This window comes from Protomyctophum parallelum (genome assembly GCF_964188405.1).
Source record: "Protomyctophum parallelum genome assembly, chromosome: 17".
Classification (NCBI taxonomy): domain Eukaryota; kingdom Metazoa; phylum Chordata; class Actinopteri; order Myctophiformes; family Myctophidae; genus Protomyctophum; species Protomyctophum parallelum.
Genome location: NC_139719.1, coordinates 13,620,075 through 13,645,385, shown reverse-complemented (window position 1 = coordinate 13,645,385; position 25,311 = coordinate 13,620,075). Strand labels below are relative to the sequence as shown.

The window sequence follows — 25,311 nt, the reverse complement described above, 5'->3', positions numbered from 1 at the left end:
TACAGTGCTGCACGCGTGACTTTTTTGTGCCGTTGAGTAACTTGTACAGTCTGTTTCAGAGATGCTTTTATCAAATAGGATGATCAAGCTATATGGCTTATGTATGTTACTAATGTACAGCAGTGGTGTCGCGGCCAATGCGAACCCAGTGGTTTACTTTGACATCGCTGTAGACGGCACGGCAATAGGAAGAGTAACTTTCGAGGTCAGTGAGTATGTCTTTAGTTCTTGCATAATCTAAACAGGCATAACTAATTGCTACTAATTAAGTATTTTCTCACACTTATTTCTTATTTTATCTCACTTTCTTTAATGTATCTTTTTATTCTTGCAGTTGCGTGCGGATGTTGTGCCCATAACAGCAGGTAGGCCTAATCATTTTTGCATTTAATTGCATGCATAGTGTTGCCGAAATGTCCACTTAGTCCGCCTTGTATATTGACTTATGCTTTCGTTTGAAATACCCATTCTACATAGGCCTACTACTACTACTACTAGTCTACTACTATACAATTTTCAATCAATCTATCAAAATTGATTTCAAATTGGCTGCTGCATTACATAGCCTGCCCTATAGGCCATGCAGGCCGGCTGCAATTAAGCTTGTAATATGTGACCATGGTAACAAGACGACTTGGGTATTTTAAACAGACTTATAGCATGTTACGTAGACAGCACTAGAATTGCATTTTATGTAGTCATAGCACATGTATAATATATAATATAATATAGTATGTATAGTTTACATAGATATTCTTAGCTTACGAACGGATCATGATAACTGCTTTTTATTATGTGATGTATGCCATGCTTTTTGTTATTGCTTAATGTAAATCGCTCTGGATTAAGAGCGTCTGCTAAATGCCTAAATTGTAAATTGTATCTTTACTATTGTTTTACTCACAGAGAACTTCAGAGCCCTGTGCACTGGAGAGAAAGGTTTTGGTTACAAGGGGTCAATCTTTCACAGGGTGATTCCCGGGTTCATGTGCCAGGTAAGTTATGAATGAAGATGTTGTGAATCCTCGATCAATAATACACAAGTGGTATATCAGGGCTTAAAGTTCAGTCCTGGGGACTGATTTCAGTCCTGAGGATTTCATAAGGGTCATTTAATGAGATCACTGCAGATTTGCAAAAAATCATTTTCAGTCTTGGGATTTTTTGGGGCTTTAAGCCCTGTATACTGTAACTGAACTAATAACAAACTTAAACAAACATAATGTGTTGTGGATATCACGGTGTCAAAGTGTTGTTTTTCATTATTAAAGGCTGGGGATTTCACCAACCACAACGGAAGTGGAGGAAAGTCCATCTATGGAAACAAGTTTGCTGATGAGAACTTCACTCTGAGGCACATCAGCACACCACTGGCAGCAGACTTTCCAGCTGGAGCAGGTACAGAGTAGACTGGTGTATATTTAACCTTTGCCCAGTGGTTAGATAAAAGCTGTTCTTCCTCAGGCACTCTTCTCATAGGGTATAGGTATAGTAGCTATAGCGTTCCACTTGAAGACAGTAGACCATTTATTTGAATGTATTTGGACTTCACACTATCCGCAATGTTCATACATTGGTGGTATAGAGGGTATGCAAATAGGACTTTTCTGTTTGGATAGGGCTGTCAAGGCCAGAAAGTCGTTTTTTGCCACTCAGTAGGCATTCCCGGAATTTCCCGCATAACTTCCTGGTGTGATGCTGAGGCACGCGCATACCCTCTATTGTGAAATCCAAATGATGCATTCTAGCGCCCTATTCTGGGGGCCAACATTTGGTGAAAATGGCAAATCTACAAGCTCACAATTGGAGGATTGGCTATTTTCGGCAAAGAGATTTAGCATATAGAGTAGAGCAGTGGTTCCCAAACTTTTTCAAGGCAAGGACCCCCAAATTTGCACTCATTAGCCCGCGGACCCCCATTTGAAAAGATATTCCAAAGGACCCACATAAGAGAAGATTGTTATGCAGTGATTCTCAACCCGTTAAATTTCAAGGACCCCCAGTTTGACATGCATTATACGGACCCCCATTTAATGGCATTTCTATCTCTGAGACCCCAATTTATATTGTAAAATCAATGTTAATTTATCTAATGAGAATGTACAAATGGAACCATTCAATTTGTACATTCTCTGAGTTACAGACCCATAACGGTCTAATTTGGTTCCTAATTATGATTATTATGATAGGACCCCCTGGAACTATTTCAAGTACCCCTAGGGGTCTCCGGACCCCACTTTGGGAACCACTGGAGTAGAGAGCCCCGGGCGACTTGTTGTAGATTAAATAATCTTCCAACGGTGAAGGAATGACAAGGTGAAGTATTGAGAATTTATTAAGAAGATTCAGCAGAGTGAGGAACAGGCCTCCTTCCCTATTCCAGCAGCCCCTCCGGGCGCAAGCCTCCCCAACCCCATTCTCAGACACTTATAGTCTTGTCTTAACAGAGATGCTATACTGAATGTCCATATAAGGATCTGCGCTAAACATAAGGGCGACAGACAAATACCGGTAGTATACATTCGCTGACAGCTCATTCTGGCTGAGACAGAATGAGCATATTGGTGAACAATGAGACTGAATGGAAGGCAGAGAAATACACAATAATGCATATATTTGGCAGTCTATTTGGCATTCTAAAATAGCTATTACAGACCCCGGTCAACGAAGTCTATAGGGTTTAAGTGGTGTATTTTAAACTTGCAGATGTTGAGTGTAGCCCAGCTAGCCTTCTCTGGTCCAGCTGTCTTCATAGTATTGTCATAGTTCCTGCTTTCCACCAGATGGCAGTGCTGTGCGAGTAATGTCTCCATGAACTGCTCATTCTGAACTTCATCAACTCGGCATGGCTTAAATTGTAAGATTATTTTGCCCAATTTGACCATGAGGTTTGGATTTACAAAGACGGCTGTGTAATTTCACCATGTATCTTGTTGATTTAATATATTTGGATTTTTGGCTTGCTATGAAGGATGATTTATTTATCATTTATCCATTATCTGGTTCTTGAGATGAATTTGAAACATGACTGGCAGGAAAAGTAAAAGTACCTCAAAATTCTGCTTAAGTGCGGTATGTGAGAAAATGTTAAAAGGTTATTTTAACCACATTAAAGGGAATTTGCCACAGGTCCTCTGGGCCAGTGACTTTTCAAGATCACTGGCAGTGGCCCAACTATTGTAGCTATACTTGCCCAGGAACATTATTTTTGAACTTAATAACAGTCAAGAACTGACCCTCATTAACCAGACAATGTCACAAAATCATTACAAAACGCCACAGGAAAATAATGTGCACTTATAGGTGTTTGGGGTTATGGCATTAATTTTACTGGCCCAAATGGGCAAGTGGAAGGTGTGTTCTACTGGCCCGGAGGGTCTAGTACTTTCGGGCCAGCGCCATTTATATTTGCCTATCCCTGTCAATCCTTGCACCACTGTTGCTTATCTTTCTGTCTTAGGCATTTTGTCCATGGCCAACGCCGGACGCGACACCAATGGATCTCAGTTCTTCATCACCTTGGCTCCAACAGAGTGGTATGTGCTGAGACGACGAACATCGCAAGTGCTAGAGCAGTGGTTCCCAAACCTTTTAGCTCAAGACCCAAATTAGACTTTTGCCCGCGATCGACCCAAACTAGTGAAAATAGAAGATCTACGAGCTCACAACATGAGCTCACAACGCGCCGCGTTGCAAGCTTGTGGATCGGCTCTTTTCTCTACTATATTCTTAATTTATTTATGGAAATTATTAGATGATTTAGAACACCGCGGTTCTCATTGTCAGGTCCGGGGACCACCAGAACTCTTGTGAGTGTACAAAGTACAGAACCAAATGGACCTGTAAGGGTCAGTTCATAAACGTCTTGTAGATCGGGGCAATACAAATGCAATGCATGGACAGTACGTACATGAGGGTATCAACCAAAGTGTGCATATATTCCCGGGTATGGACTACAGTGATAATAATAAAACTCTTCATTCTTCCCTTAGGTTGGATGGCAAGCATGTTGTGTTTGGCCACGTCAAACAAGGAATGGATGTGATCCAAAAAGTCGCGACATTTGGTTCTCGGTCTGGGAAGACGAATGCCAGGATCAGTATCACAGATTCTGGACAGCTATAATAGATCTTGAGCGGATCCGAGCCGGCATGGTCTCGGCCTCACCCCCTGCTGTGAAATGGTCAGTCGCACAGTGGCTCTACTGTTTGGTCAGGGTGCACTGTGGCACCCCTGGTTGTTGACAGCAGGGCTTTTACCATAGAATAAAAAGAATACAGTTAATTGTTTTTGCGCGTTTTGTCTCATCTGTTCCACACTGTTGAGCAGGGTGATGTGATGAACACTCGACTCAAGGGATGTATAGTGTATGATTATTCAGACATATTTTGAACTATTAGTATAACATTTGTTATCGTCTTTGCCATAATCAGGCCAGAATATTAACCCATTCAGGACGGGAACCCCTTTTGGTGTCTTGACCCTTCTGGACGGGATTCACGGGAACCCCTTGTGGGGTTCTTGTTGCTATGTACACTATATAGCAGCATAACATTTTTTTATCAGTATTTGAGTATTTTTTCAGAAAACCTAGGTCCGGATTTAGAGGGTGTTTTTAGAATCGGCCTCAGTCCTAATTCCTAAATGAGTTAATGCATTTAGGACGAGTTTTTTGCATTATTAATGTGAAGAGCCTGACTGGTATGCAGTCAGGCTTAGGCTTGGTTCAGGGAAGAGGACGCCCCTGCCATGCATAGTCCTCCATGGCACCGTTGGAGGTGCGACAAAGAAAGCAGGAAGACCATCCTTCTGTATTAAATAATTGCACACCGCCCCTCGGGATTCACTGAACATAAGAAAAAAACTAACGCGTATAAAAGCCAAGAAATTGTTGAATATATTTTTAATACAAACATTTTCAAATATATAATATCATTAATTCCATTTCATGGGGTACTCAAACTAAGGCACATAAAATGGTGTTTTACACAAACACCAACCCTTTTTATCTGAAGTTTACTTGATAGAACAAAGAAATAAACGTTAAGATCAAAGCATGCACATCCAGCCTTCCATTATCTTTCTGTGTTGTGCAGTATTGTTCCAGTAAACATGGCTATATCTCTGAAAAGAGCACTTTGGTGTTTGCTTGAACTAGAAGTAGGTACATATAATCTCCCTCCACACACACACTTGGAGGGGAAGAGGGTGCTACAATAATTTTATTAAAACCTTTGGAACAAAAAATATAATCGTTACTTGGTTATAGGAATCCTTCGCATGATGCCGTAATAATAATCAAAACAATAATAAGGCTTTTCAAATATATATATAAAATGGTACCATCTATAACACTGATCATAATACAAATACACAATTTATCCCTTTTAGTAAAGAATGGTTGCATATTTTATACAGACAAATATCATGGTATCATGTATTTTCTATAAAGTTATTTCTGTAATATACATAGTGGAAATGGACATTTCAGTCCAAACCCTTGGGTCCAACGGGTTGCCTGTGAGAAAAAAACATCCACATTTTCTTAATTCACAGTTGATATGATGCACTGTTCAGTATTAAGACTTAAAAAACTATTTACATCATCATAAACCATTAAAAAAGACCGCAGCAAATAAAACTATTGGACTCCGCTGAGGTATTGTACAAACCTTCCACCACAGAGAACTTCTAATACTGTGCCATATTGTCAAGAAGCACACATTATGGGGGATAGTTCTTATCAAGTCTTCTTCTTGGTTAAGCTTTTGGGAGGCTTTGTGGGCACAAGGCACTTGTACCCAGTGCTTTTTAGGTGCTTTTACTGGAGTATTTCCAATTTCCAATACTCCACTAACTTTAGTTACTAGTTACTTTGTAGATTTGTGTTATTACAAAACATACATTAACCACTTAATTCTGGCCATTTTAAAATAGCCGATCTAACAAGCTCACAATGCGTTGATTTGATTTGTATACATTTTAAGTATATTTGATGCCAATATAGTACAAAACTAATACAATTTGAATTCCAGACTTTTCACAGAGTATTTCTATATTGCAGTATTGATACTTTTACCTAAGTAAAACATTTGGTGAGTAGCTAGTGTCATTGTACACGGCGGCAATAGTAGCCAAGGACTTTGCACTTTTCACACAGGTGTTGAGGATGCTCCTTGCTCTGGTCGGACACATCCAGCCCATCAGGTTTCTCCAGAGGTCGCTAAAATGCAAAATCACAGATTGTTAGTCTTTTTTTGCCAGGTGCTTGAAAAGTGCCTGGACTACTACGCACTACTACTGGCGACCGTAAAGACGACTTTAGTGACAACCTAGTCATGATTGGCTGCCTCCTTATGGAAGCAAAACCCATGCGGATCGAGTGGCAACAGAAGCTAATGTTATGAGCTAACGAGCTAGAGGAAAGCCATAACAACCAAAGTGACCAACAAATGATCGTTGGAAACGAAAGAAAACGGGCGCTACAAGAGCTTGTTGCACCAGGCAGTTATGACTGAGTCATTCTTGTTTGTTGAATTCTTTCTTCTTTTTTATTTTGGGGCCTTTTCTGCCTTTATTGATAGAGATAGTAGACTGACAGGAAATGGCGAGAGAGAGCCGTCCAGGCCAGATTGTTCTTTAACAAGGTTAAAGTTGGTGCCTTGCATGGTTTCCTCTACCATTGGTGTGTTAACAATGAACATGTACAGTATAGTATCTGAATGGATGAGTGTAATGCACAGTGCAAAGCGATTTGGATTTGGGCGGTTTTGGGCGCTTTATAAATGCATCATTTACCATTTTTATCCACTATTTTTGGCTTGTGACACCATTACATAGACTGGTCAGATAAATGTGCATTCGGGTGGGTGGGGGATTCAATGTGTCAAATGTATCTGTTACGAATTGTTTAAGTCTAGCCTGGGGTTTTACTGCCCGTAACATGTATGAAAGAACAACACGGCTCATAAAAGAGTACCGGTATCTACTTTAATACGAAGTTTACAGAATAAATACAAAGTGGCTTAAGTGCATGACAGAATGATAGACAGAATGGCTCTGTGAGCCCAAAATGAGTAGTATGACTTACATGACTAAACGGCTGTTACAGTATCTCCCTTGTGTTCTTTGACAGCAAGGTGTGAACACAAAGGCGTTGTATTTGCATGTCTATGGGAGGGGTCGTGCCACGTAATGGACATGCCCGGGCCGTGAATGGGCGAGGGGCGAATGTAGTCAACGGACGAGCTAGTCGGAGCAACATGCTCTCCCATTGTTCTAAGTTTGCCTCTTTCTTTTTTATCACTGTTTTCAAGGACTGGCGAGATTGAGACTTGGACAGACGGCCTGCCCTCGCCTTATTGTAAATACGCCTCTGCTCTGAGAGTGTAGAAATGGATCCAAATGGACCCTTCTGGGTCAAGGGTTCAGTGTCTTGCTCAAGGACACTAACCTAGGGGAGGCTGGGGATTGAACTGTGAACCTTCTAATAACCAAACAACCATCACTCCACACCACTACCACATAATCCATTTCCCCACGAAAATGTACGTTCAGGTATAAATTAGGGTTGAGGAGCCAGCACTTACATTATCAACATTATGAGTTTGAGCACATTGGAACTTTTAGAATGATTGGATTATGGATCATAATTACCTGTTTGTGAGGGTAAACATTGATGTGGCACTTTATACATTCCTGTCCCATGTTGGCCCAGGAGTTTCCACTCATCCACTTCCTCTTGCACTTGGGACATTTGTACTCTCCAAAGCACCTCTTCTTTCCCTGATAGGGGGTCAAACCTTCACCCTTTGGTCGAGCCTGTGGAACAAAATAAATTGAATTCAAACAACAAAAAAGTAATGCCTGATTTATACTTGATATACTTGTTTGACACGATGTGCAACCCAGTGGTGGAATTCACGTGCCTGAAATTTTACGTAAATTTGTGGCAACACAAACATTAAATGCCATTGACAATGAAAGTTGTAGCATTACCACAATTAAAAAAAAGATATACTCTATTACAAGTAAAACATGCATTCCAATTTGTAATTTAGTTAAAGTACAAAAACCTTTTTTGAAAATAGCAGTTTATAAAATAAAAAAAAGGAAATACTTAAGTAAAGTAAAAACACCGCTTGAGTAAATGTATTTAGTTACTTTTCACCACTGGTGCAACCAAGTAATCAAGCAATATGAATACATCAGATGCTTGCATTCACCAAATCGGGTAACGATGTTTACCACCTTAATGTCATCCATTTACAAGCTGTCGACAAACTAGGATATTATGGGGCAACTTTGTTTCAATGTGTAAAACTCAAAGGCTTTGAATAACGCTCTGCTTTTGCTTCTCGTCACCTTTTACCGTAGGAGACTGACCTACAAGGCTTTCTTTGGCCGGCAGCCAACTCAAAGCACAGTGTGATTCTAAGGGGAACTGATGGCAGGCGTCTGCTGGTGGCCCAGAGGGGGAGGACTTTGGCAGTGGGGAATAGGATGCTGATATAGGGGTTCTGTCACTGCATGAGGGAAAACAGACAAATTTACTTTTTGAAGGTTGGGAATATTCCACATTGGGAAATGTGTCATTACCGGTATACTTTTTAATCCTGGAGGAGTCGCCACACATTTGTATCGGCCTGAGTTGCTGTTCTAACTTACTATACCACGGCCGGGTGTAGATGGGGATTTTCCACCCCGGCAGAATAACACTTTAATGGCAAGGGCAAGGTTGTTGGAATATAGCGGAGCAATAGTGGGTTTAATTCACTGGTTCTTAAAGTTCATGTCTGGGACTGGGAAGGAACCACCCAATGGACCCTTGTGGTTCTGTAACTCTGAGAGTGTACTTGCCTGGCTAATAAACCAGACGCGAATCATGCAGCCTGGCAAAAAAGAAAATAGCCTGCCGGTGGATTCGACAGTGTGATATGAGTCTTGCTTATTAGCCAGGCTAAGAGTGTACAACATGGAAGTTAAATTAACAAAGGATTTTACGGTGTAGATTCCCTGAGATAAAAGATACAACAACAACTATAATAAAAAGGTAGAGAATCCCTGGTATTATTATTATTTATTTATAATAAACACAAAAAATATATAGAAGAGGTTCAACTTTCCCATTAGAATTGAGAGCTCCCCTCCCTCCAGCTGTGCTCACCAGAGACCATAAAGGAGGCCTCCTCGAGCCTGTGGAGGAAAGGAACCAATGGGAGAGGCATCTGAAAACTAACAGGAGAAAATACCTCAGGCTCTCTGTCATGACATCCCTCCCAGCTGGCCCTGGCCAGCCAATCAGGACTCGGAGAGAACTCGGAGCGAGAAGGAAATCAAACCCAGATGAACCCCGGCTTGCACTTGTATAACACAATGACAGAATCCCTAAACCAATCATAAACAAGAATCATTCCCAACAAGGCTGCATCCAATTAAATACAACTTGGGCTGAAAAGTAGGGCATGTCATAATTGGGGCGACGAGCCAGGTTTGTACTGAACTGGATGGGAGTCTTGTTTTGATATGATATCACAGTGAGACCATATGTGTACGATTTAGTATGTATGAAGTACATGAAGTATGAGTTAAAGGTAGGGTAGGTGTTTGTATGTGTTTTTGGTTAGAACTTTTATTTTGAGCGGCGCTAGCCCCTCCTATGGCCAGCTTTGAGCGTTTGTCCCAACTCACACATTGAATGCGCACATCCGACAATTAATGCATGACCAGCTTTGAGTGTTTGTCAATGTGTATACAAAAACACAAACATTGAAGGCGAGGGTGAGGACGCAAATTCTGATTGGCCGGAATGGGATGATGATAAGAGCGCCCCTCACTTCACACGGGTGTGATTTCTTTAGTTAACTTACAGTCATATTCTGATAGTAAGCATTTGCTACAGAGTGTTTGATCAGTCATACACAAAACATGTGTTTCACGTCTGTCCCGTGTCTGTATATCGGCCACATCATTTAGTGCTATACAAACATTAAAAGTCCATAGACTTGGCTGCCATCTTCAAAGCCATGCATTGGAAGGGAATACGAAACACACATTGTGTGAAGTGAGGGGCATTCTTATCATCATACATCACATTCTGTGCTGTGACACACACACACACACACACACACACACACACACACACACACACCAGGTAGAGACTGAGCTACACTTCATTACAGTCTGCCCACTGTAGCAAGACATCAGAGACATATACAGTACTTCGTGCACGCATCTGCCTGGGTGACAGCAGACTGCTGGGCAAGCGCTGGCACATTGGAATGGGGGGTCAGATCAACATATCCGCCTGGGTGACGGCAGACTGCTGGTGAGCACTGGTGCTTTGGCATGGGGGGTAAGATCATCATTTCCGGGCCTGTTGAGAACACTAGTTTTCGCCGGCTGCCCGGCGAGGCTGCACTAATAACTTAGGGGGAGGCCCGTCTAGAGTTTGAATGGACAGGTATCAGTCAAAAGGGAGACAAGGGTTATTTTAAACTTCAGATGTTGAAAAATAGCAGATATACAACCGCATAGCTGCTATCTTTGAAAATCATGATAACGTGTGGAAATCTTTCACACCAAACGTTTTTAACTAAAATCTTTGCTTCTGGGGGGTCCCAGAACAACATATTTTCTAATTTTATTATTGGCATAATAAAATTACATATAATTTTGGGGGTCATTGACATGAAATGCTTTGAGCACCACTGAACATAGCTTTTTCTGAAAACGATCAGGATTTAGATGACATTTTGTAGTATCTGGTCTCAGGTCAAGTTCGCAATGCGTGGCGTCGCAATTCATTGGATGTTTTCCTCAGATTAGGGTCTGTATCCACACTTTTCCTGGGCTGTGTGTGCTCCAGTTCCTGTTGATTTCATTGGATGTCATTGGTCATCTGACCAGTTTCATTGGCTTTCATTGGATCAAATCGACAGGAACTGGAGCACACACAGCCCAGGAAAAGTGTGGATAGGATTCCTTATACCAGTGGTTCGCAAAGTGGGGTACGGGGACCCCCATGGGTCCTTCGTGGGGTTCCAGGGGGTCCCCAGCACACACCCACACCTCTGAGGAAAGCCTCTTACAAAATTGCCGTGTGAACCAGTCTGGAGCGGATGATATTGCTACGTCATGTTGTTTTGTAGTCATCCGGTATACTTCCTTTTCCCTTAAACCGGAAGAATAACAATAAAAGCTCTCGTAGCCTGCAGCTACGAAAAATCGGTTTGAGGGAAAAGAAAGATTCCAGGAGATTGATGACTACAAAACAATACTACAACATGACGTAGTGATATCATCCGCTCCCGACCGGATCATGAACCTGAAAAGGAATGTTGCCCAGGCTACTGCATTATACCACTGTACACCAGTGGTTCCCAAAGTGGGGTCCAGGGACCCCCAGGGGTTCTTGAGGGAGTTCCAGGGGGTCCCCAGCTAAATGATAGTTTGTAACTAAATGGACCCTTATGGGTCTGTAACTCTAAGAGTATACAAGAGAGTTAAATTAACAATGATTTTACAATATAAATTGGGGTCCCAGAGATAGAAATGCCATTAAATGGGGGTCTGTAGACTAATATCCATGTAAAAACTGGGGGTCCTTGAAATTAAACGGATTGAGAATCAATTTGGGGGTCCTTGACATGAAAAGGTTTAGGCTGGAGTGATTAGTGGTCTGTAGCTGTGCTGCTTCTGCCACAGTGTGGCACTGTGGGAGGTTAGTGGGCAGGGCATAAGGTATTTTGTTGTCCCTGTTTGTTTTGCTTACATTTAAAATGTTGGGATAAATATGAATGTATCATGTATGTATCTAATGCAATGCATATATATATATACATTGAGACTTGTACATTTGTCAATGTCACCTGAATGGTGATAATGATTGGGACTGATGGTTGATGGGCCACAGGTGTGGCATGTCACACTATGTGTCAAACCTGGCCATTCATTGTCAATGGCATGGCATTTAATGTTTGTGTTCCCTCAAAGCTGGACACCCTCAAAGCGCCTCTCAAAAAAGGATGCCTCATTGGTCGCTGAAGTTCATTGGAGCGATGTGTCTCCAACGAAGCTAGGAACGAAGGCAGAAGGTCAAGCGGAAGTCACATTGCGTCAAGTGACTATACTAGCCAATCACAGCGCGCCATTTCCGGGACTTATCAATTCAACCCAAGGGAGCTTTATTGGCATAATGATACAAAACATCTGCCAATCAACAGTAATGCCTTGCGAAGCTTTTGCGCAACTCCTTTAAGGACGGTGTGTCGTCATCTCAGAGAGGATCTGTTTTTAATATAGTATGTAAATGTTATTTGAGAAGGCTTGATTATTTCATGACTTGCTGCCGAGTCCATATGTTCCCCTCCCCCCTTCAGCATATTTTTTATTATTATTCCATCTTCTATCACAGATCTTTGTATGTAGAAACCGCAACATATGTGAAACGGTTTAGGATCAAGATGTACGTTGCGTCACACTTTGTTGAATTTATGACAACACGTGTTCCATCAAGTGCATTTCCAGGTTAGTCTCTCTCCACACTCCCTCTAGTCTAGTCTATTATCACAAGACACTCTCCGGGTCAAATGGGATCTCCTTGTGGCAATAAGGTAAAAATCTGTGCCAGGAATGGATCTTTGGGTCTGGGATCCTTGTTGCTTGTGTGTGAGAGGGCCCGGGAGGCTAGCCACCTCCCTCTGCCATCATCTGGAAACCATCAGGATAAACAATGGGGTTCTCCAAAGCCTGGAAGCCCCCCCTCACATACACACACCCCTCTCTCTCGCACATATGTGCGCGCGAGCGCTCGCGCACACACACACACACACACACACACACACACACACGTCACACTCTCTCTCTCTCTCTCTCTCTGTCTTTCACCATTCCCCTCTCTCCCTCCACTCCCGCGGGACATCAATCCATCCTGAAGACCATGAGAACAGCGAACCCATTGGATACCGTGCGGTCAATTACTACCACACTAACAAACCCAAAGCCCTCTCTCTCTCTCTCTCCCTGGCCGTGTCTCATCTGGATGCATGGGACCCTCGACGTCACACAAGCAGAGCCCAGCTGTTACTGAGAGGAAAACACCAGAGCAATGCCCAGACTGACACGCACAGAGATATAGGTGTTACTGAGAGGACAACACCAGAGCAATGCCCAGACTGACACGCACAGAGATATAGGTGTTACTGAGAGGAAAACACCAGAGCAATGCCCAGACTGACACGCACAGAGATATAGGTGTTACTGAGAGGAAAACACCAGAGCAATGCCCAGACTGACACGCACAGAGATATAGGCAGTGTGGATGTTTCCTTCTTTTCTTCGTCTTCTTCTTCAGCGTTATGTTATGTTCTTTTCAACTTACAACCCGGCGGCATTATTTTGGCCACTCAAAAATGTTTAAAATGTTTGTTAGGACCACAATGGAAACGCTGCGGGAACGTACCCAACGGCCCCCCACGTCCCAACTGGCAGCACAGCGACGGATGCGCTGGTATGGCCATGCCAAAAGACTCCCCCCTGAACACCCCACTCACACTATCCTCCACTTTGACCCAAAATCTGCTGGCTGGAAACGCCCCCCCCCCCCCACACACACACACACCAGGGACTTACACCAACTGGGCCTGTCGCTGACTGAAGCCGAGCCCCTAGCACTGGACCGACCCAAATGGAGAAGATTGGTGAAACTGATTGGCTCTACGCATGGCGCCACCCCCACCGTATAGGCTATAATGCTGCGTTCACACTGGCAGAAGATACAAAGATGTAAAGCTACACACAGTGACAGCGTATTTGTAGTTTTGTATCTTTGTAGCTGAAGTTGAAACCGGCTCAACTGTTTTTTGTAGCTGTTGTAGATTTTGCAGCAGCTACAAACGTCAGAGGCATCTTTGTATTGTCACAGCCCCTGCAGTTGGCCTACTAGGGCCTGTGTGTATTCCTGTAGGCCTAGGTCTTTGTTTCTCACAGGTCCTGAGGAATTGCCAATCAGTGCATTGGGAGCACCTGGCCAGTGTTCCCAGTGTGCTCTATAAAGGGTTGGGAGTTGGCCGGCCTCACTCTCTCTCTCCTTCCATGAGAGCAGCAGCATGTGTTTGCACAGCCATTCATTTAAATCCCTCCTCAACACTCATCTGTTCTCCCTCGCCTTTAACTGCACCTGATTTACCTGTATATTGATTTCCTGCTCTGTGCTATTGTATGCTCTGTTTTATATTTTGTCTCTTTTCATTGTTTTATATTGCTATGCTCTACTGTCTTGTTTTACTCTGTTCAGCACTTTGGTCAGCTGGCTGTTGTAAAGGTGCTATACAAATAAAGTTTGATTTGATTTGAACACCCCACACTACACTCACCACACATCCACTCACTTAGGCCCCTTTTCCACTATGGGGTGGAACCAGAACTATCCAGAACCTGAACCTATTTTTTTTAGTTCTGGGTTTGTTTCCACAGCGCACAGCGCGGTACGGCACGGTTTCAGACCAGGTTCTCAGAACCTTTTTTCGGCCCTGCTTTTGAGGTAGTACTAACGCTGAGTTCTGGGAACCTATGGGCGGGGCCAGCAGCGCTGCTGCTCTCGATTGGTCGAGCTGAGGTGACAGCACTCTGAGCACTGAGGAGACCGGAGCGAGGAGAAGCGCACACAACACAACAGCGCACATTTTAAACTCCTAAGTGCGACACAGCGACAGCGGACACACATAAAAATAACCTGGAAAAGCACACAGAAACACTATGGCCACGAGAGAGGGAGAGACAGAGCTTGTGTGTGCGTGAGGGAGAGAGAGAGAGAGCCATAAAGCTGTCGCGACGAGTTGTTTGCTTGCAGTTGTTGTTCTACACTACAGCTAACAGCTAGGCTAACTGCAGATGTGTGTGTGTGCGTGTGCGTGTGTGTGTGTGTGTATGTGTTTGCGTGCGTGTATGTGTTTGCGTGCGTGTGCTCGCGCGCGAGAGCGATATAATCTATTCTAAATTGCCAGAACAGAATTGTCTTTCTTTTTCAGGGCAATGCATTAGGCATATCATTACTAGAAATGTGCTGTACACAATACTACACATTGGAAGAATTAAATTCAACTAGCACAACGGTTAAATGATTTGTATTTGCACATTTCTTGATATTGACATTACAACTGGACTGGATGTTATGGCACAATTTGCTCAATCTGCTCAAGAGGCACTATAATTGCAACCCACACAATGTTAAATGCTATATTCAAAAGGTGGGTTATCATTTATCATCATATGAGCTATAGCCTATATGAGATATATTTTTCTCTTGCAGTTTAAGCAAATATATTGTAGACAGGTAGGCTAAAGGTTGGAGAACAACTGGTCGAATGCATTTAAAACGGGTGTTTTACTGTTGTCCCACTCCCCACATGGAAAGGAAATCCATATCGGCAAATATAGCCTATATAATGATTGCTGCATATATCCATGTTCATATAAACTACAGTATGTGCATATACAGTATATCTATTATGTATAGGAAATATATGTGACAGCTGTGGCATGTGGCTGCCACAGCTGTGGCATATAAAAATATGTTCATATTATTGGTTTAAAAAAGTACAATAAAGCAAATAAATTTGAAAATAGACAATCTACAAGCTCACGTGTCTCATCGAGCTTGTAGTTTGTCTATTTTCAAATGGCCGAAATGTATTTAAGTAGAATACTATATACAGCTACTTTCCACCACTGTTGAATAATAACCAGTCATTATTTAAACATGAATATCTCTGTATTACGGGACCCCCCCGGCCGTGCCAAGGGGGAGGGGGCCCTGCCGGCCGAGCTACTCAGCAGTGGGGGAATAGGGGGGGGGGGGGGCAGACTTAACAGGTTCTGGGTTCTGGTTATATGGAAACGGAAGCAGAACTTGGTTCTGGAACTACACATGGTTCTTGGTAGTTCTGGGTCCTGGAAAGTTCTGGTTCTGGTTCTGGTTCCACCCCATAGTGGAAAAGGGGCCTCACACTACTTCACTTGATCTACTGATTAACACACTCCACCTTAGTACTTTAGTATTGTTTGATTCATAATTGTTTATATGGTAAATAAATATTGTTTTGTGCACTTTTAAACAGCCGTGTGTCTTCCTCCTTTGTTATGGCCCAAGAGCCAGGTCATAACAGTATCCACATGTCGCTGACTTCCATTGAAAATGAATGGTGCACTGTCTGTATCTTTGTATCTGCCCGTATGAAATGCAGCCTGATGTATAGATTATAGACAACACACACAGGTACAATTTTATGTAGGCCACAGCATTCCTGCATTGAATGCAGAAATGTGACTGTCCCCCACCCACCAGCAACAACTAACCCCTGTGGTCTGTAGCTCACCCACCAGCAACAACTAAACCCCTGTGGTCTGTAGCTCACCCACCAGCAACAACTAAACCCCTGTGGTCTGTAGCTCACCCACCAGCAACAACTAAACCCCTACATGTGGTCTGTAGCTCACCCACCAGCAACAACTAAACCCCTGTGGTCTGTAGCTCACCCACCAGCAACAAGTAAACCCCTGTGGTCCGTAGCCCAAATGCAGAATAAAGAATGGGCCTTGGGAGGGAGTCTATAGTATCTAGCCCAGTGGTTCCCACACTTTCTCATGTCAAGGACCCCCAAATTGACACTAATCAGCCCACGGACCCCCATTTGAAAAGATATGCCAAGGACCCCCCTAAGATTCTCAACCTGTTTCAAGGATCCCCAGTTTGACATGCAATAGGCTACGGACCCCCATTTGATGGCATTTCTATCTCTGGGACCCCCAATTTATATTGTAAAATCACTGTTAGTTTAACTCGGAGAGTGTACAAATACAGATTTGTACAATCTCAGAGTTACATATCCATGAGTCCATTTGGTTCTTAACTATCCATCATAGCTGGGGGACCCCCTGGAACTCCCTGAAGGGGACCCCTGGGGGACCCCGGACCCCACTTTGGGAACCACTGATCTAGCCCACATTCCAATGTTCCCTCTCCCTCTCTCTCTCTCTCGCTCTCTCTCTCTATCTCGTTCATCCTCCTGCTCCATCCTCAGCAGACTCCCCAGCCAAGAGCAACAGAGACCGTGCTCAGGAGTCAGGGCAGAGATAACAATGTTTTATCAACAGCAAACACAAAAGGACCAAAGCAATCTCTATGGGCCACGCAGCGTCGAGAGTCACAAGGCAGTCGCACCACTCCACTTGTATCGCTCTCTTCTACACCAGTGGTTTTCAAGCCGTGCTTCCCCCAAAATAATCATATTATTTGAACTCCCCCCCCTCCCATCCTGACAAGGAGTTGAGGCATTCAATTTAGTTTAGTTTATTTAGTTCTAGTTAGTTCTCACAACGTCTCGCACTGCGTGGCGTTGTTGTGAGCTTGTAGGTCGGCTATTTTCACAATTTTGCCAATATCTTATATCATTTGACAAAAAACGTGAACCGCGGTGAGAAACGAGAGGACTTCAAACTTCAAAGCAGCACGGACTAGACCCTCTCTCAATCACCGAAGGATTCTCTGTCTGAAGTCATTCATCAAACCTGTCATCTAGGGGGCACGGTGGCACAGTTGGTAGTGCTGTCACCTCACAGCTAGAAGGTCCTGGGTTCGATTCCCGCTCAGGGCGCTGTGGGTGCTGGCGGCGTGTTTCCTCCTCTGCGTCATCAGTGCCCATACCCGAAGGTGGGGTTGGCGAAAGGGCCTTTCTGTGTGGAGTTTGCATGTTCTCCCCGTGTTCCCTAGGGTAGGTACCCTCACAAAAAACATGCAGTAATCCTGGTCGCCTGATGGAGGGGAAAGGAACTGGTTGGAATAACGTGTTCCTTCCACGCAGGTGTAAAGGAGCAACTTGGACACTCAGGCATGAAGGAAGCATGAGTTCAAGTCCGTTGCTCTCCCCATGTCCCCCATATATAGGGGACTAGGTTGGTGGAGGGTGTGTAGAGCCCAGGATCACATTAGATGATTGACACAGGGGTGAAAAATGGGTTACAAAATCGTGGGACAAAAAATATATAAAAAAGAAAATAAATAATGTCATCTACCCTCCATTCAAACATTATTAAACCCTAAATAATGACACACCGTGGCCTCAGCTGTGCCTGTGAGTGACTCCCAAAACCATGATGCTCTGGACATCTTTGTGTATCTGACCACTGCCTCTTTGCAAGAGGGACCAGTTGGCTCTCTGGCAGAGGGACGGTCGGCTGAGACATGGGGTGCAGTACTTAGTTTAGACCCCCTAGGGATGACTGCATGACTGCGGCCTGCGTCCGCAGTGCACAGCCAACAATACAGCCCGACTGACTTCCTGACCTTTGGTTCGCCTGCCCGGCCCCTCTGCAGAAACAATGCGCTCCTTATTTAGCCCAAGAAGCCCTTCCCCATCATGCAGCCATTCACTGTCAGCACATTGTCACTTGTGTTATTCACTTTTACAGTCACTGGGTTCAGAAGCTTAATTGGTAAAGGGTCACTGGAATGTTACGACCTTGGGGCTAGGGGGTGTAACAGGCTGGACCGGTGACATGTTTATTACAATATGCAGAATGATTGGGTAAATATTAATAAACAGCCATCAGGTGACACATAAACAGCTGATTGGGGACTGATATTGAAGAGAGTGATGTCTTATTTTGTCATTTTAAATGTCCACTTCGTGCACCTGTGTCTTACTCTTGTGCCACAGACTGTCTGTCAACAACAGACATTAAAGCAATCTATACTGTACATACTGTACGACAGTTGACTTGAACACACTACAAAATGCCACAGATTCCACCCGACAGCCACAACAAGCAGTGTGTTCATTAGCTACTACGGGATACTCGGCTGAGCTTCAACTGAGGGCTTCTTTGTCGCGAGGGCGGCTCTTTAATCACTGCTTTGGGTTGGAAGCTCAGCAACACATGATAAACGTCTGACATCATCCTCCTTACAACAGAGAGAGAGAGAGCAAAGGGGAACATCAAGCCAGCAGAGATGGCTTCCAGATTTTGCACATTTAAATGGGCGGGGCTGTGAAGGGAATCGTAAATATCTCAGAGTACTATAGCCCAAGCCACGGGTCTTCAACGTTTTTCGGGCCAAAGACCCCTTAGCTGAGAGAGAGATGAAGCTAATACTTGTTTGACAGCACTGACTGTCAAGCGTTGTGTTGGATTCACGTTAATGTGTATTTAGATATTCTGACAATTAACCACTGTCAATACTTAGTCTGTACTTCTTCTCTCCCTCTAGTCTACACCAATCAAACCTCTTTGATTTTTGGCTAAAGTTCTCCTCAGAATTTGGGAATGTGCTACAAACACGTTTCAACCTTGTAGATCGGCTATTTAAAAAACGCTGAATTTATTTTCAAATGGAATGGAGCGAGTGGGAGGGGGTTACACAAATCTTCTCTTATGGGAGTCCCTGACTCCCTGGCACGAAATATTTCAGATGTGGGTCCGCGGACATAATAAATATACGCATCAATTTGGGGATCCCTCTCTGAAATGTTTGAGAACAACTTGCCATAGATTCCCACTACGTTGTCTTATAAAAGAGACAGACTTTCAGAGTTCAGTGACTCGGGCTGAGAGGTTGTGAAAGCGGAGAGGAGACCCATTTCCTGTGTGTTTCTTCTCCATTCTTACTGAGCCATGACATTCTCTGATTCCTATCCCTCGCTGCTCCGATCCAATCCACTCAGCTATGTATGGAGGCCTGTTACGGGCATTCCACAGGCCGGTGTGTGTCGTAGTACACAGACAAATTAAGGTAGTGTAAGTGACCGAGTGCCACGCTATGTAGCTTGTAGATCTGCTATTTTTGAAAGATCTTCAATGTGGCGTAAATCTTTGAATATATATTATTTCATAGCCAACATTTCTAACTAAAATCTTTGCTTCTGGGGGTCCCTGGAACAACATATTTTCAGATGGGTGTCGGAGGCCAAATACATAATAATTTTGAGGTTCCACCACTGACTTTTTTGTTAAATGATCGTTTGATGTTCTGAGAATATATTCTTTCGATTATAATAATATATGGAAGGTACTCTGTATTTTCAGATACAGTAGATATTTAATTGCCACACATGAGAAGATCAAATTAAGTAATCTGTTTTGCATTTGGCTCACAAAATGAAACCATTACACTTTAACAGTGCATACAGAATTTTACCTTTTTACGTACCTGTTTGAGTTGAAACTGGACTTCAACGTGAAGTTTTTTCTAACACTGCATACCTCTTACATCCTGCCCATCAATCATTTGATCCATTTTCATTACATCTGACAAATGTCAGGTATTTCCTTTTGAAAATGTATCAATAGGCAACTCCAGGTGCACTAAAGGTTGTGGTAATATTTCAGGCCCATTCAGAGTGGAGCTTTTTGCTTAGGTCCACAGAAAAGCCTATCGTCTTTCATTAACGCTGGCTTACAGAATACAGATCCAATCTAGCATCTGCTCTTCATTACCAACCTGTGGTGGCACAACTAACTCAAATATGTGCATATACAATAATGTGCTGTCGAATCACTTTAGCATTTTGAAAGAAGCCTGCCAACATCTCAGATTCGGATTTGCTGATTGGTAAATGTGATTATTTACAGTATGTTCAATAAATTCAAATGAAACACAGATGAGCAAAATCTCGCAATGATGAGGGAAGTTGAATCTTTCAATCCTGTTAGAATGCAGCACTTCAGCCGTTCTTCAATACATTAAATTGATATACAGCTCCCATGATACATGACACACCTGTTTCAAAGTAAGCCACTGTGTGTGCGCGTGTGTGTGTGCAACCCGGTCTCACCCAAACACGATGACATAACACGGATTGGCAAGTCTGTACATACACTACTAGTGAAAGCCACGCCTCCGTCGCGGTCAAAACAGTAATAGTGTAATATGTACAGATTTGGGTTTCTTTCTAGTAGTGTATGTACGGAATTGCGTGTGTGTGTGTGTGTGTGTGTGTGCATGCGTGCGTGCGTGCGTGCGTGCGTGCGTGCGTGAAAGAGACATACCGGGTTTCCACACCTGAGCTGTGACGGCGTGTGCGCAGCTGTTTTTAGACAGCTGGTGGATGGGAATTAAGCTCCACCTCCGCGGACGACTTGCGCTCTCCTCAACGCAAGTCGTCCGCGGTCGTCCGCAAGCCGTCGCGCAAGTCGCGGAAGTGGAGCTTTTATTCCATCCACCAGCTGTCTAAAAACCCGTTTTTTCGGCTGTCCGCAGCCGAGGACGTCCGCAGCTCTTTTGACAGTGTGGCAGTACAGATAAAGTGTCAGAATCCATATCGTGAACATCTCACCTGAGGGCAGTCTTTGATGTAGTGGCCTTTGTTGAAACAAAGGTGGCACAGGTAGTTGGGTGGCGGCCGTTTGTTGGACTTGCGCGACTCTGGGGATATGGAGAGGTCGGAGAAATGGTCCGTCAACGAGCTGAGGCCCTCCACGATATTGTTGAGGGACCCGTACGGCGAGGACCCCTTATAGAAATTGTTCAGGGCCTGTCAAAGAAAGGAAGAAAATATAGAATATATATCACTGATAACAAAGAGTGGCGAAAAATAAAACTTATGGGAACTCAGATTAATAACAAAGTGGTGTGAATGTGTCTTCTATCTATCTATCTATTGTGCACGCAGCCGCGCACAGCTTCGTGCAGTTTGGGTGGCCAAATCATATGTGTGCAGAGTATGCAGAGTATGCGGATTATGCGGAAGTGCCATTTTCGCCTGTCCGTGTCTCACTCAGACACACGATATTCACGGAGAAATAATAACACGGACGCTTGGCATTCTAGTAGGCTACAAGTGTAACTTCAGAAGGAAATAAGAAAACCGAGGAGAAATTCCAGCATTCCCCTGTATATCTCTGCAGAAACATGGGACCACACATCTGCAACATTGCATGAAAGAGCAGTTTTCGACAAGGCCATTCCCCTATCAGTCCATCACACTGATTGTTTCACTGTCATGAGCCAGCAGTCCTCTTCTCCACTGTACAGAGGACAGACAGTAGTAGACGTTATTTCATTTCCGCAGATGCGCCACATTTACTCTACAAGCTTATAGTGTCCATTTCCTTAACAGAACAAAATGCCCTTGTCGTGCGGGGGGGGGGGGTTTTCTCTCTCTCTCCAACTGGTCCTGTTGGGAGTTGGGGATGATAACAATCAGCGCCATTGTTTGTTTCTCTTGAGGATATGTGGGTTCTGTGGTACCAGAGAGAAAGCGTGAAGAAGAACCAGGCTACACAGTGTAGCTACTCTCAAGTCATCACAGAAAGGGAATTGTATTGCAATTGGATAACAGAGTGATGTGATGTCCGTTGCCGAGGCTGATGTTTTGTCTTAGACATCAGTCTGCTATAATCAGGTCACGCGCTTCCCTCGATTAATAAACCGTCGACTAAACACCAACCAGGCACAGATGAAAGAGTTCAAACAACCATACAACTCTGGATTGCAAAATGCCACCGCCAACTAATGCTTTTTTCTGTAACTCGGTAAATCAAGGTTAAAGATGAAGTGCCGTGATTTTTTTCCCACCCTAAAACATGATCATGGGGTATTATTATAAGGAGGAAGATTTAGTTTTCCTAAAAGGTGTACAGTATTTGTTAAAATGTCGTTTTGATGTGGACACGCCCACCAGGTCATTAAGTATGCCTGGTATGACCTGGTGGGTGGTGATGGGTGGTGATCCACCTGAACTGAAGCCGCACCCACAGCTGTGGTTGTATGATAAAAAAAAGGATCAATTTAATAATGACAATCGGACATAATGATATTGTGATGTCATGTCACTATATCACTTAGTTTTCTCATTGGAACGTTTGACTGCTCAAGGTTTCAGCCTCCAGGAAAAACCCTAAATACAAAGGGAAGATAATTCATTGCACATAACCACACCAAGGGGTCCCTGACATATACATTTTGTGGGTCCTTGACATGAAAAGGTTTGGGAAGCACTGCTGTATGTACATACAGTATGGCTCCATGTGGGGAGCGCTGCACATACTCCTCTGTCCAAGAGAGGAAGGGGGTCGACCTGGGTGAACCCTTTTACATCCAGTGATGATGGAAAAAGTACATTTGTTACTTAAGTGAAAGTATCAATACTGCTAAATAGAACTTCTCTGTTACAAGTAAAAGTAGGGTAATCAAAGTTTACTTGAGTAAAAGTACCAAAGTATTGGTATCAAAATACTCATTGTGCAGAATTATAAAGTAGCTATACTCGTTATGCAGAATGTCCCATTTCACAAGTTCAAAATGTATAAAAAAATAATCTTTTGAAAATAGCAGAGCTACAAGCTCACGATGCTCACATTGTGAGCTTGTAAATCGGCTATTTTCAAATGGCCAAAATATAGGGCTGAAGTGGTTTTAATGTATGTTTTGTAACACCATTCAAACTTAAAGTAACTATAAACTAAAGTTATCAAATAAATGTAGTGGAGTAAAAGTACAATATCTGGATCTGAGATGTATAGTGGGCTAGAAGTACTGGAAATTGGAAATACTCAAGTAAAAATTCCTCAAAATTGTACTTAAGTACAGTACTAAAGTAAATGTATTTAGTTATTTGACATTTTACAGTACAGTAGGCCTACTTGTAAATGTACTTCGTTAGTTACTTTACACCACTGTGCGTTTTACAACCCATTTTGGGCGGGAACCCCTTTTGGTGTTATCATTATGTTATGCTTTAGCTATTGAAAAATAGCAGATCCACAAGCTCATAGCGCGCCGCGCGCTACGAGCTTGTTGGTCTGCTATTTTTGAAAAATCGAAGAATCGAGAATCTGATCTCAGGTCAAAATGGGTTAATACCCTGCCAGAGGCCTCTCTCTCTCTCTCTCTCTCTGTGTGTGTGTGTCTCTCTCTCTCTCTCTCTCTCTCTCTCCCAACCTGCCATACCTCCCTCCTCAGCAGCAGACTACTGACACAGTGTGAATACACACGGGCAGTATACAGCCTGGGTACAAAAAACATATTCATATGCTAAAGGGCTTCACTCTGTCACTGCAGTGCAACTCCAATGGAGGAATGCAGAGCGAGAGGTTTTCAGCTGACCTATGGGCAGCAGAAAAAAACCTGCAACATGAAATGTTAACGTGTAATAAATAATAATAATTCATATTAATATATCCACGGGAAAGCCTTTAATATTGAAAGACATCACTCAGTCAGTCACCATGCAATAGAGTAGACTACACCAGTGGTTTTCAACCAGTGGTCCTTGGGGGGGGGGGGGGGGGGGGGGTTCCAGGTGGTCCCCAGCTAAATGATGGAGAGTTGATATAACCAAATGGACCCTTATAGATTAAATTATTGTTAATCATCTGCATTAGGCCTACTTAAGTTAACTTTTGGCTGTTGTTCCTATAATGGTACCAACATCAAGACAGCATGCAAATTGTGGACAAAATCTTATCCAATGCCAAAAAATATTCTATAAAGTGGGTCTGAGAGGCTAAATCTCATGTTACATGAAATGTGAAATAGCTCTGTTTACTCTCCAACTGTATATACTTTCCCCATTTTCAACTGTTTTTTATTGTATAAGCTTTTGAATTGATATGAAAACCTTTATAAACTAGACTATACTACACAGTAAAATATTGACATTGTGGTAATATAATTGGTCCATTTGTAACTGTGAGAGTTTTTACACTCTTCGTTGTTTGATGACCACTAAGGTTTTAACGTTTGCTTTACAACAAGAACAAACATACACATATACACATTACACACAAGTTCTAGTACCTCACTCCTCAGCTGTAGGAAGTTGTTGAGATAGTTGGAGCTCAGCTCGACCGCTTGGCGCTTGGCGTTGTTCAGGTCCGGTGCAGAGGAGGAAGAAGTGGACTCGGTTCTGAACGCGTCAAAAGCGTTGGTACTCTGAGTGTCTTGCAGGGACATGTAGACCCAGTTCAACAGCTGGTGTGCGGGCTGGTGGTACACAGACGTGGGACCCGACATCATATTGGCCTTTTTTGGTTGTTGTGCAAGAAAGAAAGAAATAATGCTTCTGCGCTGCTCCGTCAGAACAGCTGTATTTCTGAATAGTCGATTTCACTCAATCATTCCACTTCTTTCTTGCGATCCGTAGGATTATTGATCCTTTTTCAATGCATTCGCTTCAGATGCTCTGCGTACGGGACCCCCGTCCCGGTGGTCCCTGGGTTACGATCACGGAGGCAGCGCAGTGAAAGCATGACAGGGCAGAATGTATGTGCGGTGCCAGTCCCAAATTCTGTGCGCTCCAGCCAGGCTGATGA

The 25,311-nt window shown here is 43.3% G+C and overlaps 2 protein-coding genes across 2 annotated transcripts; one reads left to right on the top strand and one right to left on the bottom strand.

Annotated features, from left to right (window-relative positions):
* LOC310874397 (peptidyl-prolyl cis-trans isomerase-like) lies at positions 1 to 4,248 on the top strand. The gene is made up of 6 exons (XM_083787176.1): positions 1 to 205; positions 335 to 365; positions 907 to 995; positions 1,272 to 1,398; positions 3,461 to 3,536; positions 3,993 to 4,248. The coding sequence occupies exons 1-6, from the start codon at positions 62 to 64 to the stop codon at positions 4,123 to 4,125; spliced, it is 600 nt and encodes a 199-aa protein (XP_083643302.1). The 5' UTR covers positions 1 to 61; the 3' UTR covers positions 4,126 to 4,248.
* Positions 4,249 to 4,886: 638 nt separating this feature from the next.
* Positions 4,887 to 25,311, bottom strand: LOC310874326 (zinc finger CCHC domain-containing protein 24-like). Its single transcript, XM_083787091.1, has 4 exons — positions 24,797 to 25,311; positions 21,333 to 21,530; positions 7,657 to 7,821; positions 4,887 to 6,223 (listed from the first exon to the last, which is right to left on the bottom strand). The coding sequence occupies exons 1-4, from the start codon at positions 25,013 to 25,015 to the stop codon at positions 6,110 to 6,112; spliced, it is 696 nt and encodes a 231-aa protein (XP_083643217.1). The 5' UTR covers positions 25,016 to 25,311; the 3' UTR covers positions 4,887 to 6,109.

What these genes read in the sequence shown, in the direction of transcription:
- LOC310874326 (XM_083787091.1), bottom strand. Translation starts at nt 25,015, where the DNA reads ATGATGTCGGGTCCCACGTCTGTGTACCACCAGCCCGCACACCAGCTG. An exon ending in TCCTACAGCTGAGGAGTGAG is followed by an intron (nt 21,531 to 24,796) that starts GTACTAGAACTT and finishes TTTCTTTGACAG; the next exon opens with GCCCTGAACAATTTCTATAA. An exon ending in ACATCAAAGACTGCCCTCAG is followed by an intron (nt 7,822 to 21,332) that starts GTGAGATGTTCA and finishes TTTGTTCCACAG; the next exon opens with GCTCGACCAAAGGGTGAAGG.
- LOC310874397 (XM_083787176.1), top strand. Translation starts at nt 62, where the DNA reads ATGCTTTTATCAAATAGGATGATCAAGCTATATGGCTTATGTATGTTA. An exon ending in TTCCCGGGTTCATGTGCCAG is followed by an intron (nt 996 to 1,271) that starts GTAAGTTATGAA and finishes TCATTATTAAAG; the next exon opens with GCTGGGGATTTCACCAACCA. An exon ending in ACCTTGGCTCCAACAGAGTG is followed by an intron (nt 3,537 to 3,992) that starts GTATGTGCTGAG and finishes TTCTTCCCTTAG; the next exon opens with GTTGGATGGCAAGCATGTTG.